General features: G+C 57.8%; 5 protein-coding genes across 5 annotated transcripts; 3 read left to right on the top strand and 2 right to left on the bottom strand.

Moving 5' to 3' along the window:
- Nucleotides 1-712: 712 nt before the first annotated feature.
- CkaCkLH20_10389 (uncharacterized protein) lies at nt 713-1,759 on the top strand (the record flags this gene model as incomplete). The annotated part of the gene is made up of 1 exon (XM_038893103.1): nt 713-1,759. The coding sequence occupies one exon, from the start codon at nt 713-715 to the stop codon at nt 1,757-1,759; it is 1,047 nt and encodes a 348-aa protein (XP_038741513.1).
- A 1,953-nt stretch (nt 1,760-3,712) lies between these two features.
- Nucleotides 3,713-5,450, top strand: CkaCkLH20_10388 (cytochrome P450 6A1; the record flags this gene model as incomplete). Its single annotated transcript, XM_038893102.1, has 3 exons — nt 3,713-4,122; nt 4,174-5,188; nt 5,265-5,450. The coding sequence occupies 3 exons, from the start codon at nt 3,713-3,715 to the stop codon at nt 5,448-5,450; spliced, it is 1,611 nt and encodes a 536-aa protein (XP_038741512.1).
- Nucleotides 5,451-6,184: 734 nt separating this feature from the next.
- On the top strand, nt 6,185-7,147 carry CkaCkLH20_10387 (uncharacterized protein; the record flags this gene model as incomplete). Its single annotated transcript, XM_038893101.1, has 1 exon — nt 6,185-7,147. One exon carries the CDS (start codon nt 6,185-6,187, stop codon nt 7,145-7,147), a length of 963 nt encoding a protein of 320 aa, XP_038741511.1.
- An 813-nt stretch (nt 7,148-7,960) lies between these two features.
- CkaCkLH20_10386 (uncharacterized protein) lies at nt 7,961-8,734 on the bottom strand (the record flags this gene model as incomplete). The annotated part of the gene is made up of 1 exon (XM_038893100.1): nt 7,961-8,734. One exon carries the CDS (start codon nt 8,732-8,734, stop codon nt 7,961-7,963), a length of 774 nt encoding a protein of 257 aa, XP_038741510.1.
- A 587-nt stretch (nt 8,735-9,321) lies between these two features.
- On the bottom strand, nt 9,322-11,292 carry CkaCkLH20_10385 (uncharacterized protein; the record flags this gene model as incomplete). The annotated part of the gene is made up of 5 exons (XM_038893099.1): nt 9,322-9,877; nt 9,930-10,305; nt 10,359-10,704; nt 10,757-11,027; nt 11,081-11,292. The coding sequence occupies 5 exons, from the start codon at nt 11,290-11,292 to the stop codon at nt 9,322-9,324; spliced, it is 1,761 nt and encodes a 586-aa protein (XP_038741509.1).
- Nucleotides 11,293-12,009: the final 717 nt, after the last annotated feature.

Raw genomic sequence — 12,009 nt, 5'->3', positions numbered from 1 at the left:
CGGAGGCGTTCTTGGATCAGTGCTACCGGCGACCGGCGTTCAGGGTATTTGTTGAGACGATGATGGGGCATTGTTGAGCTTGTATATCCTAGAAATACGTACGAGTACGATTTCGACACAGTCAATACAGAAGGACGATTGTATAAACCATCAATTGTGTTTGTAGTGATGGTGATGCGTGTTTTTGGTGTTTTCTACCTAGGTACCTAAGGGACGTCAGCGGCACCTGCCGGGCGGCTGCGTCATTCTGCGGCCCGCCAACGGCTGACACGCGTGGAGCTCGGCGCGTCCCCTGCAGCGGCGGGGGGCCTCCTTAAACTGCGCCCCTCATCGGCTTTCCAACCTTCTCTTCCCCTCCAACGATCCAATTCCACCACTTTCTGCGCTCGGCCGGCCGCACAATTGAGCCAACAAAGACGTGAGACCGGCGGCAAGGGAGACTGCATTACACTTATCCTGCATTTTTGGTATTCTGAAACGGCTTTATTGTTCAATTGGCGCCGAAACCATCCCCCCCGGATTCGTTTGCCGAAACGAGCTTCTCGCCGATTAACCCAGACGACGACGATTCCGAGCATCTTCAACCCTTAACCTCTCAAACTTCGTTTCTCTTCCTCTCGACGACTCCAGACGGTAGACTAAACCAACGAAAGCAGAGAAAGGACTCACGCAACGCAAGTAGAGCAAGGAAACGCTACCCCCACGAGACACGATGCAGCCGACCTCCACCATGACCCGACCACCGAAGAAGAAGGGCCTCGATGACTCTATCTGGGCATCCAGAGGCAAACCCTCCAACTTCACCACATCCTCCTCCTCCTCCTCGTCCACATACGCAAGAACTCGCCAGGGCCCGCCGCCAACCTCCACAATCATCCCCGCCGTCCCGCAACCCCCGTCCCCGACCAAGAACGGCCACGCCTACGCCTACAACTCCCCAGCGAACAGCGGCAGCAGCAGGACCGCATCGACGGTCGCCACGCCCGCCGCATCGACACCCACACCCACACCCGCCACGACATCGACGACGCTCAAACCCGCCGCCCCGTCCTCCTCCGCCGCGCAGCGCGAGTTCAAGAGATACATCCAGATCGTGCGCCGGCTGAAGTGGAAACTGCCCTACCTCTCGCACGGCTACCACCACGCGATCGCGCGGCCCGGGGACGCGCTGTACGCGGGGGAGACGAACGCCGCCGAGGCGGAGCTCATGTTCAAGCTCGACTTTTACGAGTACTACATGCTCCTCGAGCGCGCGCTGATTCACCTCCTGGGGGTGTTCGGGATCACCGTCTCGCGGGACGCGCGGGTGGGCAACGGGACGCAGCAGCATACGTATCACCAGAACGTGCTGGCCGCGTTGGAACGGCCGGGGAATCCGCTGCATGCGGCGCTCGGGGAGGGGGATGTGTTGTTTCAGCTCACGCGCGCCAAGGAGTTGAGGAATCGGTGGAAGTACGCGGAGGAGGTGGCCAAGACGGGGACGGGGACGACGAGGAGTGTGGTCAAGGCCGGGTCGAGGGACGGGACGGCGCCGTTGGAGAGTTATGACCTGGACCGGATGTTTGAGCATGTTTTCAGGGGGTTCGACGCGGGGTATGCGGTTGCGGAGAGGAGGGTCGCGGAGGAGACGGGGGCTGGGGGACGGTTGAGTTGGGCGGATGAGGTGGAGGGGATGGAGGTGGAGGAGGCGATGGAGGAGGATGTGGATGAGGACGAGTTCGGGTTCATGGTTGAGGCTATGGATTGGGAGGCTGTTTAGTAGATTTCCTGGGAGGTGTCTTGGGTTGTGAGATTGCTTTTTTTGGATTATGGATTGTGTTCAGCTTTGCTGATGGCGTTTGGGCTGGCCTGGTGGTTTTGTGTATTGTGTAAAGATGAAGTCGACTGGGTGGTCTGTTGATTAGAGCATGCATTGTTAGACGATAGATACCCTTTCGTACTCCTCTGGATGGAGTCTGCAATAATGTGCTATACCAAACCGCTTTCGCCGAGTCACGCAAAACTGACCTCGTGTGATGTCGACGCTGGAGCTATCAACGGGAGCTCCCCAAGCTTGCATGGCTTAAATGTGCAGGGGCATATCAATCTGTGACGTTGCTCGACGTAAGTACAGAGGTGAGCTTCAAAAGTTATTACTTAGATCTCTAAGACCTATATACTTCAGTTACTTTATAAATAATATAAAAACTAGAATATAAGAAGATTGGAATAACCTCTCTATTTTGCCCCTAGAAGCCCCCTGAAGAGCTTAAATTAAGGTATTCTCTCTGATAAGAAGTACCCAGATTAATCTAGGCTTATAGCTACTTCTGCAAGCGAGTAAGGACTTCTAAAGCGCACTTCGGCATGGAGTTGGCTTATGATGTCTTTGAAGGTGACAGTTTTGTGCAGACATCATCACGTCTTCCAAGCGGTTGGTCACTATTACCAGACCTTGTCTCAATCCGAGAGCCACCTGCCGAACACGGAGTACGAGGTGGATATTCCTCGGGTCCCGGAGCCGTCAATTCCCCCGGCACGGCAAACCGATGTCTCGGAACTGGGGGCCCATACGGAAAACGCACATAACCCGAACATCGGATCCTTTCCTCCAAATCCCTAGGGCGCGGCAACCCGAGGGCTGTTTAGCTTCGCGCGGTCGCCTCAGACGAATCATGGGGCCAACGCGAGGAGTACGAGGCAAACCGAGCTTTTCCCACCTCGCAACCCCACACACATCCTCGCATTCCAACGCCAAGTATCCCGGTGCCAAGTATCACGATCAACGGCGCCAAAGAAAGCATCCTTCCAAGAAGCCATGTCGACATAGGGGGAACAATCCTGAATCCCTTCGTTTGAATTGGCTTTCTCGATCCAATCAATTCACACGTCCGGAAGTATGCGCTGTGACGGCTGCACAGCATCGCCGGGGTAGGTAGGGTTCGGTTGGATGCAAGTTCGTTGCTTCACTGGCCGCATGTCTTCTTCCTGCCTCTCCTCCTCCTCCGCGACATCGCTTAGCCCCAGTCTCCGACGGTGTTTTCGTTCGACGGCGAGGTCCCTTGTTCCCTGCCCGCCCGCCCCCAATGAACCGGCTTAACGTTCAGAGTTTCATCTTCGGCTCGTCCATCTGCCGCGCACCGTCTCCGACTAGCGGCGGATCCGCGGCTTTTGGCAATCCCCACCAACTTTGGGGACTCCTTGCCCCCCCGGTCATGAAGCTTGTAAATCCCAGCTGGTGATTGGTTTTCCTTACGGATGGTAGAAAGAGGTTAAGGGCGTGTTTGGGAGGAACGTCATGTCAAGCAAACACGCGGTGTAGGTTAGAATGGGGAGTAGAAAGGTTTTTGACTCGATGGGGAAAATCGTATTCGTCATTGTTCGACTGGGAGAGCTGTCCCTGCGTGTTCCCTCGTCCCTCCCCCGGTCTTTCAACTCCACGGTGAGATTGAGGGTCCCTTTGACCAGGTGACTAGGTTGCCCCCCCATTCGTATGTGGACGTACTATGGTAGTTGAAATGAGGGGAAAGCTTTCATCTTTGCATCCTGGAGGCTTGCCTAGCGCGCGTTTTGTGAACGACTGCGCTGACGTCGAAGGAGGGTTTAGTCGAGTTTAGTCTGTTCCGAACAAGAGGGTTGGAAAAAGCTATCTATCCTTCGTCTCGTCTTTTACCGCCACCTTGGGTTTGTGTCTTCTCTCTTCCTTTGGACCTGAACCAAGCTTCTTCTACGCCTGGGCATCCAAGAAACTCTTTCTCTGAACTCGAGTCTCAACATCCACAACGACGACGACGACGAGACGTACACGATGCCAATATCGACAGCCCTCTCCACGGCCCTGCACCCGCAGAACTGGCCGACGAGCATCTGGGTCCTGCTCCTCACCGGCGTCGCCTACGCCGTCGGCTTCCTCGCCTACCGCCCGTCCTTCCCCCGCAACGCGCCGAAGCTGTTCAAGGGGTACCCCGTGCTGGGCACGCCGCGCTTCTTCACGGACCGGGGCAACTTCCTCACGGAGGGGAGGCGGTTCGGGAGCTCGGGGAACTGGAGCTTCTACTTTGGCAAGATGAGGATCGTGGGGTTGTCGGGGGAGCAGGGGCGGCAGGTCTTCTTCGAGAGTCGGGATCTGGACTTCACAAAGGGGTGAGAGAACCTCGAACCCTGGCCGAGGACTTTGAACTGACGATCATCCAGCTACGGCGCCCTCTTCAACGCCACCCCGCGCATCGAAGTCTCCTCCAACTCGTCGGAGGAAGACTCCTTCGCCGGCAAGTTCAACCGCAACATCGTCCGCCTCCTGCGCAAAGAACAACTCTCGAAACGCCTCGCCTCCCTCGTCAACGACACCAACGACACGACGACCCGCCTCGCGGCCCGCGCCGACGGCATCAGCGACCCCTTCGAGGACATGTACCGGCTCGTGTTCCAGCTGACGATGCGCATGGTCGGGTGCGACGAGATCGCCGAGGACGACGCGCTCCTCGTGCAGACGCTGCGCATCTTCGAGAGCATCGACGCCGCGAGCACCGCGACCAAGGTCATGTTCCCCTGGGCGCCGACGGTGGGCCACTTCCGGCGGGTCTACAGCGGCGCGCGGATGTACATGATACTGGAGAAGGTGATCAAGGCGAGGAAGGAGAGGGGGGTCGAGGGGACGGACGCGCTGCAGTATCTCATGGACCAGGGCGACTCGACGGTCGAGATGGTGGCGTTCATCGTGGGCGCGCTGTTCGCGGGTCTGATCAACAGCGGGATCAACGCGGCGTACCTGCTCTGCTTCCTGGGCGCGGACGAGAAGTGGTACGGCGAGGTGAGAAAAGAAGTGGATGGCGTGATCGCGAAGCACCGCAAGAGCGCGGACGAGACGCCCGAGGACGTGCTCTCGCGGTTCGGGGTCGAGGACTGGGAGGCCGAGTTCCCCGTGATCGACCTGGGGCTGAAGGAGACGATCCGGCACACCATCACCGGGTGCGGGTTCCGGTACAACGGGACGGGGAGGGACATCGCGATCGGGGCGTCCGGGGAGGTGGTCCCCGCGGACTCGTACGCCGTGTACCACTTCGACGACACGCACTTCGACGAGAGCATCTTTGAGGAGCCGAACCGGTGGGACCCGGCGAGGTTTCTGGCGCCGAGGGAGGAGGATAAGAGGGACGCGCACGCGTTTAACGGGTGGGGTGCTGGTCGGCATCCGTGTTTGGGGATGAGGGTGAGTCTTTTCTTTTTTTCCGTCTCTGCGCTTGACTGTCTCGATGTGAGGTTGACTAACGAGACGATTCTGCCAGTTTGCGAAATTGGAGACGTACGTCACGACGGCGCTGTTCGTGGCCAAGTTCGACTTCCATCTGTGCGACGAGAACGGGAAGAGGATGGACAAGGTGCCGGAGGACTCGGTGGATCGCAACAAGCACTCCGCGTCGAAGCCGAAGAAGAAGCTGTGTTTGAAGTATACGCCCAGGGCCAAGTCGTAGGAGGTGGTGCGTTGTAGACTGGATAGATTGCAAGATGACCCCCGAAACCTCATGATTGTTATTGTCTGATGCGTGAAGCTTTTCGAACTCGCTTTGACGATGAGGTGAGAGACATGATTGACTTGGTGCTTCTGCGGTGTTCCGTAACAGCCCAAAAGCAAGTAAATGGCGTCGTCCTTGAGATATTTCTTCATTCGGTGACGATGTGATGTTTAAAGAAGAAAAGACACCGAGGTCTGACCCGACCCCCGAAAAGTAAAGTGGAACCCCCGAACGCCGAAGCGGAGGAAGCCCCGCCACCTCGCGCGGGGCGCTGTGATTGGCCGGGCGCATTGGACGCAGGTCCGGTCGCAGCGGCGTTGCGCAAAGCACGTCACTGCGTTGTGCTCTTCATCTCAACTCATCTCACATACCGTATTACATTTTTAACCTACATTTTTACTCAACCTCCGGATTCTCTACAGCTTTTCTTCCTTACTCTCATTTGAACTCATCGAGAAGCCTCCCTCGACGTCTCATTATCACGAGCAAGAAGAATCTCGAGCGGCGACCCCGCACCGGCCTCTGCCCTTCCATCGCATTCGGCCTTCATCTCAGACCGCACGTCCGGCGAGCCGACCCCGACGGCACAGGAAAGGGGGGATTTCCGCGGTAGTTCGTCCGGACAACCTCGTCCACCCATCTCCCAAGAAACATCACCAGTCCAGACGGCGACAGCACCCCCAGCCGCCACGATGGTCGTCGCAACATACCCGAAAGAGTGCGAGGTAATCCAGCCCGCCCCGCCGCGCGCCCGCTCCGCGATCCCTCTCTTCCTCATCCACGACGGCGGCGGCACCACCTTCGCGTACCACTGCCTCTCCCCGCTCTCCCGTGCCGTCTTCGGCATCGCCAACCCGCGCTTCCACTCCGCCACCCCCTGGGACGGCGGCGTCCCCGAGATGGCGAGGGCCTACCTGCGCATGATCCGCGGCACCCTCGCCTCGCCCGAGTGGCCCCCCATGGCCCCCTGCACGCTGACCAGGGACGGCAGGAAGAAGTGGAAGATCCTGCTCGGGGGGTGGAGCCTGGGCGGGCTGCTGGCGCTGGAGATCGCGCGGCTGCTGAACACGGGGGCCAACGCCCTCGGTCCGGACGAGGGCCCTGGTGAGGGGGATGACGTGGAGATAGCGGGCATGGTCGTCATCGACAGCGTGTACCCCGTGTGGCCTGTGGGGTCGGAGGTGAAGATCGGGACGTGGATCGAGACGGAGGAGCCGGAGCACAAGAACCTGAAGCTGGCGCGGCAGGCGATGAAGCTGGCGGGCGGCATGGTCAAGGTGTGGAGGATGCCCAAGTGCGGCGCGGCGTTCCGGAACGGGGTGGAGTACGAGAGGCGGGAGGGCGAGGACGGGGTGGAGAAGTCGTTTTACGGGAGCCGGGAGGACAAGGAGACGGCGGAGGTGGTGTGGGACCGGCCGCCGCGGGCCGTGCTTGTGAAGGCTGCGGATTGCGTGCCGATGCCCGGGGAGGGGATCAGTCCTGTTGACGTCTACCGCGGGGACGCGAAGCTGGGGTGGGATGGGTATTGTCCGGGGTATGTCGAGAAGAGTCTTGTGACGAAGGGGAACCATTTTGATATGTTCTCGTGGGGGTATATTGAGGACATTACGGCGCAGGTTTCGGAGGCGTGTCGTATTTTGGAGGGTGGAAATTAATGGAGTCGTGTAGTCGGAAAGAGGCTGGAGTACTGATTGAACGATAATGGGATGGATGGCGTCTGGATGGGTTGGGCACACGGAACCAAGTAGCATATCATACCATATAGATTGAATAGAATAAGCTTTGAGCATTTGCGCAGATTGGGAACGGTGTAATTAACAGAGAGCCAAGTCTGTAGCTAGACCATGTCGCTGCGCAGCTTCGTGATTTATTAACATTATGTGTGGCTCAAATTGTTCATCTTGACATTGCCTTCATCCATCGCGTACATAATTAAGACTACACGTAATAATATTGAGAGCTCATAAGACGTGAAACTGTTGCAATATTCCCCGTTAATCAATGCCCAAGACCGTATTTGAATGCATCCCAGCCACCCAATCATCACACATATAGCAAAAATGCAGACAAAACAAAAAGATTGCGCACGCCGAGATTCGAACTCGAGTCCCTAGCTAGCCCAACGGAGGATGGGAGGCTAGAATGCTAACCACTGCACCACGTGCGCTGATTGATGCCAGAGACGACGACGAGGTAAGCAATGGAGGCCTGGACGGTGAGGCAAGCTGTCCAGTCGCAAAAGGAAGCAGCGGCGGCAGCCTGCTCCTGCCCGTTTGTTTTTTCGGAAGGCAGGCACCGGAGGACCCACCCGGAGACGACCCTCCTTCCGTCCACGCGCCGCTCCACGGTCCGGGCTCCTCACCGCTCCGGCTTGGCGACGGCTCGGTGCAGGACACCATGCGCTGGTGTCTTTGGTTTGTCTTCAAGACCCTCTCCTATTCCGCCTTTGCCTTCGACGTGATCCCTACTCAACTCGTCGCCTCACCTCCGCCCTGGACCACAACTTTCTCCTTCTCGACGACAACCGCCGTCCCCGCTTCCCTCCGAACCCCCTCGACAGCCGCCGGCGCCTCAGAACCCCTCGCCCACGCCTCCAGCGGCGTCGTCAGGACCTTCCGAAGCGCCCCGAACCCGTACGCGACGACGTACACCATCAACAAGCTCGACATGGCCCACGTCGCCGCCACGACCTGCAGTATGAACCACGGCTCGTCCTGCAGGGACTCGCTAAACGACCAGCCGAGCTTCTCCTCAAACTCCACGACGGCGGTGGTGAAGTTCTGCCTCGCCTCGTTCAGTCCGTCGCTGCCGCCGCCGCCGCCGTCCTTCATCTCCTCCTTGTTGAACTCGTCCAGGGAGGTGACGAAGAAGTAGAAGACGCCGAAGAGGGTGAAGAGGAAGAACATGAAGACGATGCGGGCCAGGTGGAGGAGCCAGGTCACGGAGAAGAGGAGGAGAGCGAGGGCGCCGTGGGGCGAGCCGTTGTCGGCTGTTGCTATCCACGTCGCGAGGTTACCGCTTCTGTTCCCTCGGGATGTCACCGGGGCCGAGGCCGCGACGATGAGTTTGGCTACGAGGAAGGTGAGGAGGGAGGGGAGTGCGATGAGTTGGATGAGGCCTGGGTCCTGGCTGATTGCTGTGCCGGCGAGGAGGATGAGGACGATGAGGCTCCACGTGCCGAGGATCGTGACGGCCAGACCGGCGTAGAGCCATGATGTGGCTTGGCGGAAGACGTTGGCCATGGCTGTGTTGAAGGCCGGGGTTGAGAGACGGCGGGGTGAGTTGAGCTCGATTCACCAGATCTGAGTATTTCGTCAGCCCAAACTCAAGATTAGGGTGCCACAAGATAAGAAAACTCTCCAATGCAGTTCTTCTGATCGCGCCGCTCAAGTCAAGAAAGCAGTCAGAAATACACGAAATATCTCCTTGAACAGTCAGAGGCCGTCCCTTGCCCTGCTGGAATGAGACGGGACGTGGTGAGAGAAGAAAAAGGGGTTCCACTGTATGGTGCTTGGACGTATGATGAAGCTAGCTTAGAAGGGATTAGCGTCATCGGTGTAAGAATACACGTGCAAGAGTCAATCCACGATACGACGGCGTCCTTATTAAGTGGTTTATTAATAACCATAAAATTAGTTTCTCATTGAAAGCTAGTGGGCGGTTGGGTTTTGTTATGGATGTAGAGTTTATGGTTCACTGTGAGATGATACTGGAGAAGGTCTATGAGTGACTGCTGCATCTTAATGAACGTAGATTCATTGTCCTCCATGTTCAGAAAACATGTGGATCAAATATCCTAATTATTATATCACATATACTGCAAGCCCCTCTAGAAGACCTGTCCCTTGGTCTGGTGAACCTTCGCAACATTGACATTCTTCCACAAGAACACACACGCAAGCGCCAACGGCATGAAAGCCGCGCCGCAAATGACCATGTGTCTCTGGACAGCACCGTAAGCCTGGATAATGCCAGACCTGATCGGACTGCCCCAGGCGTACGAGAGCTGCACCTTGAGATCGCCGTAGATCGTGAGAGCGTCGCCCTTGGCCTCCGCGGGCAGGTACTTGTTGAGTAGGTCCAGGAACTCGTTCGTCCAGATGGCGCCGGAGATGGCGCGGCCGATGGAACGGCCGACCGAGGTCGCGAGGCCGATGAGGGCGAGCATCACGGAGACCTCGTTGTGCTTGACCACGGACATGACGGCCAGCTGCTCGCAGATGATGATGGTGCCGGCGGAGACGGCCTTGAGGATCTGGCACATGATGACGTAGCCGATATACGTGTCCGGCGTGCGGAAGTGGATGAGCAGACCGGTCGAGAGGCAGGCCACGGGGATCGCGGCCATGGCGATCCACTTGTAGTGGTTGGTCTGGCGAATGAGCCTAGCAATCGTCAGTATCGTCCCGTATGCACACGCGTGTAAGAGCGACCTACAGTCCAACGATGGGTCCCCACGTGCAAGACGCGATGGTGTAGATGTTGCCGATAAATCCTGCCTGGCTGATGCTCTGGTTGTGGACGACCTGGAGGTACGACGAGAAGTACGACTCCCAGGAGCTGAAACTCAGGGCGATGACGCCGGCGGTGGCGGCGGAGCCCAGGATGGTCCTGTCCTTGAGGTTCTTCCACGGCACGAGGGGGGTCGCGGCGTACATCCTCTCCCAGAAACCGAAGAGCACGAGACAGAAGATGCCGAGGATGATCATGGCGATGATGTGTCCGGCGGTCCAGCCCTTGGAGGTGTAGCGCACCAGGCTGAACGGCAGCAAGAAGAGCGAGAAGCCGAACATGATGAGCAGCATGCCCACGACTGGCGCCCTCGTTAGCCGAATCCTGCGAATAAGTGTCTTGGGTCGTTCTTACTATCAAACTCCCTGAAGTAGAAGATGAGGGATTCTTGGATACTGCGGCCGCTCTTGACCAGCTCCGGGCCCTTGCCGATCTTGTACGACTTGCGCAGGTTCCACCACAGCATGCCCGTGATGAGCAGGCCGAACGCCGGGAAGATGATGGCGAACGCTCCGAAGGCCCAGCGGAAGCTGCTCTTCTCCACGAACAGCTGGGCGACAACGGGTCCCGCGAAAGCATTGGCGATGTAGGCGGTCGAGTTAAGAGTGTAGATGATCATTCGGTTGCGGATCGAGGTCGTGTCGGAGATGATGACCGTGTGGATGTAGCCGATACCTCCACTTCCGACAGTCCAGAAGACCTTTGCATATCATGTTAGTCTTGTGCACCCTCTGAGGCTATCATGGTCTTACTTGAGCAGCAGCATAAGTCTCCACGTTACGGCATACCGCCATCAGGATGAGTCCAAAGCAGCACAGAACGTGCGCCAGGATGTAGCCTTCCATGCGGCCGAAGACGTTGAGGATCTTTGCAAAGGGCAGCTGGGAAACACCACCGGCAATCGAAGCCACGACACCAGTCGTCGCAGTGAGACCGTGACGCTGGAACGACGAGGTCACATAGGGCGCGAGGTTGCTGTTCATCTGCTGCTGCATGGAATGCGTGTAGGAAGTGACCCAGATGCTAGAATCGCCATCATTAGCTCCATCGCAGCCCCGGATGTTCGCACAACATACAGCACATAGGTCAGGATGAGCGCCTTGTACGACCATGTGGACGTAATGGCCTGGATCTTCTTGACACCATTCTGAGGCTCCGTCGTCTCGTCGTCGGACTCAGAGTTGTCGGCGCTGATCTCGGTCGTCGTCTTCCCGGGGTTCTTCTCGTCCAGGCTCTGGCTCTGGCTGTGGCTCTCGGCAGGAGCCGACTGGACGGCGGGCGCGCTCATGGTGGCAGACTGCTGTGGAAGGCGCCAAGAGAGGGGTCGTATCTGGGAGCTTGGGATGAGCGGTGATCTGTACGACGAGAGCAGGTCACGGTGGACGGCGGAGCAACTTCATTATGTAGGTAGCGACTCGGTTCCACCTCTACACGTCCTTGTCAGAAAGAAGCTTATACGAAGGGGAGCATGCAGAGTCTTCTTTACGTAACGTTCTTCGCCCCATGGCAACATGCAACGGAACACATGAACCGAACGAGAAGGATCTCGCAGCGTTCTAGACGAAAAGATGGACATCCGACCGGCATCGGACGACCTATGGGAACATACGAGCGGCACAGTCACTGCAAAAAGGATTTGAAAATTTCATCTGGCCAGGGCTGGGCGGTCTTGGTTTCCTGCAAACAACATCGTGTCGGTTCCGATTTTGCGCGAGAGAGGTCCACCGAACAAGACTTGGCAGCATGTCCTCGTTGGTTGGGAGTAGTCTTCGAGAGAGCCCAGGCTGTAGACATCTAGAAGAGGCAGTTCGACGGCCACCAAAGGTGGGAACACGGCATCGTATTAGTGCGAGTGGTTACCCGGTGTGGCATTCCGCGCCGAAGGGTAGAGCGCGCGGGCAATGTCGATCCCCGTGCTGGCCAACAAGCTCCCGTCCCTGGGCTCCATCGAGGGCCCTCTCGTTCATCGCATCGCGCCGTCTTGGCGGTCACGGCTGGCGACGGA

The sequence above is a fragment of the Colletotrichum karsti genome (assembly GCF_011947395.1).
Source record: "Colletotrichum karsti strain CkLH20 chromosome Unknown Scaffold40, whole genome shotgun sequence".
Taxonomy (NCBI): domain Eukaryota; kingdom Fungi; phylum Ascomycota; class Sordariomycetes; order Glomerellales; family Glomerellaceae; genus Colletotrichum; species Colletotrichum karsti.
The sequence above is the reverse complement of the archived record's forward strand: the minus strand, read 5'-3'. Positions and strand labels throughout refer to the sequence as shown.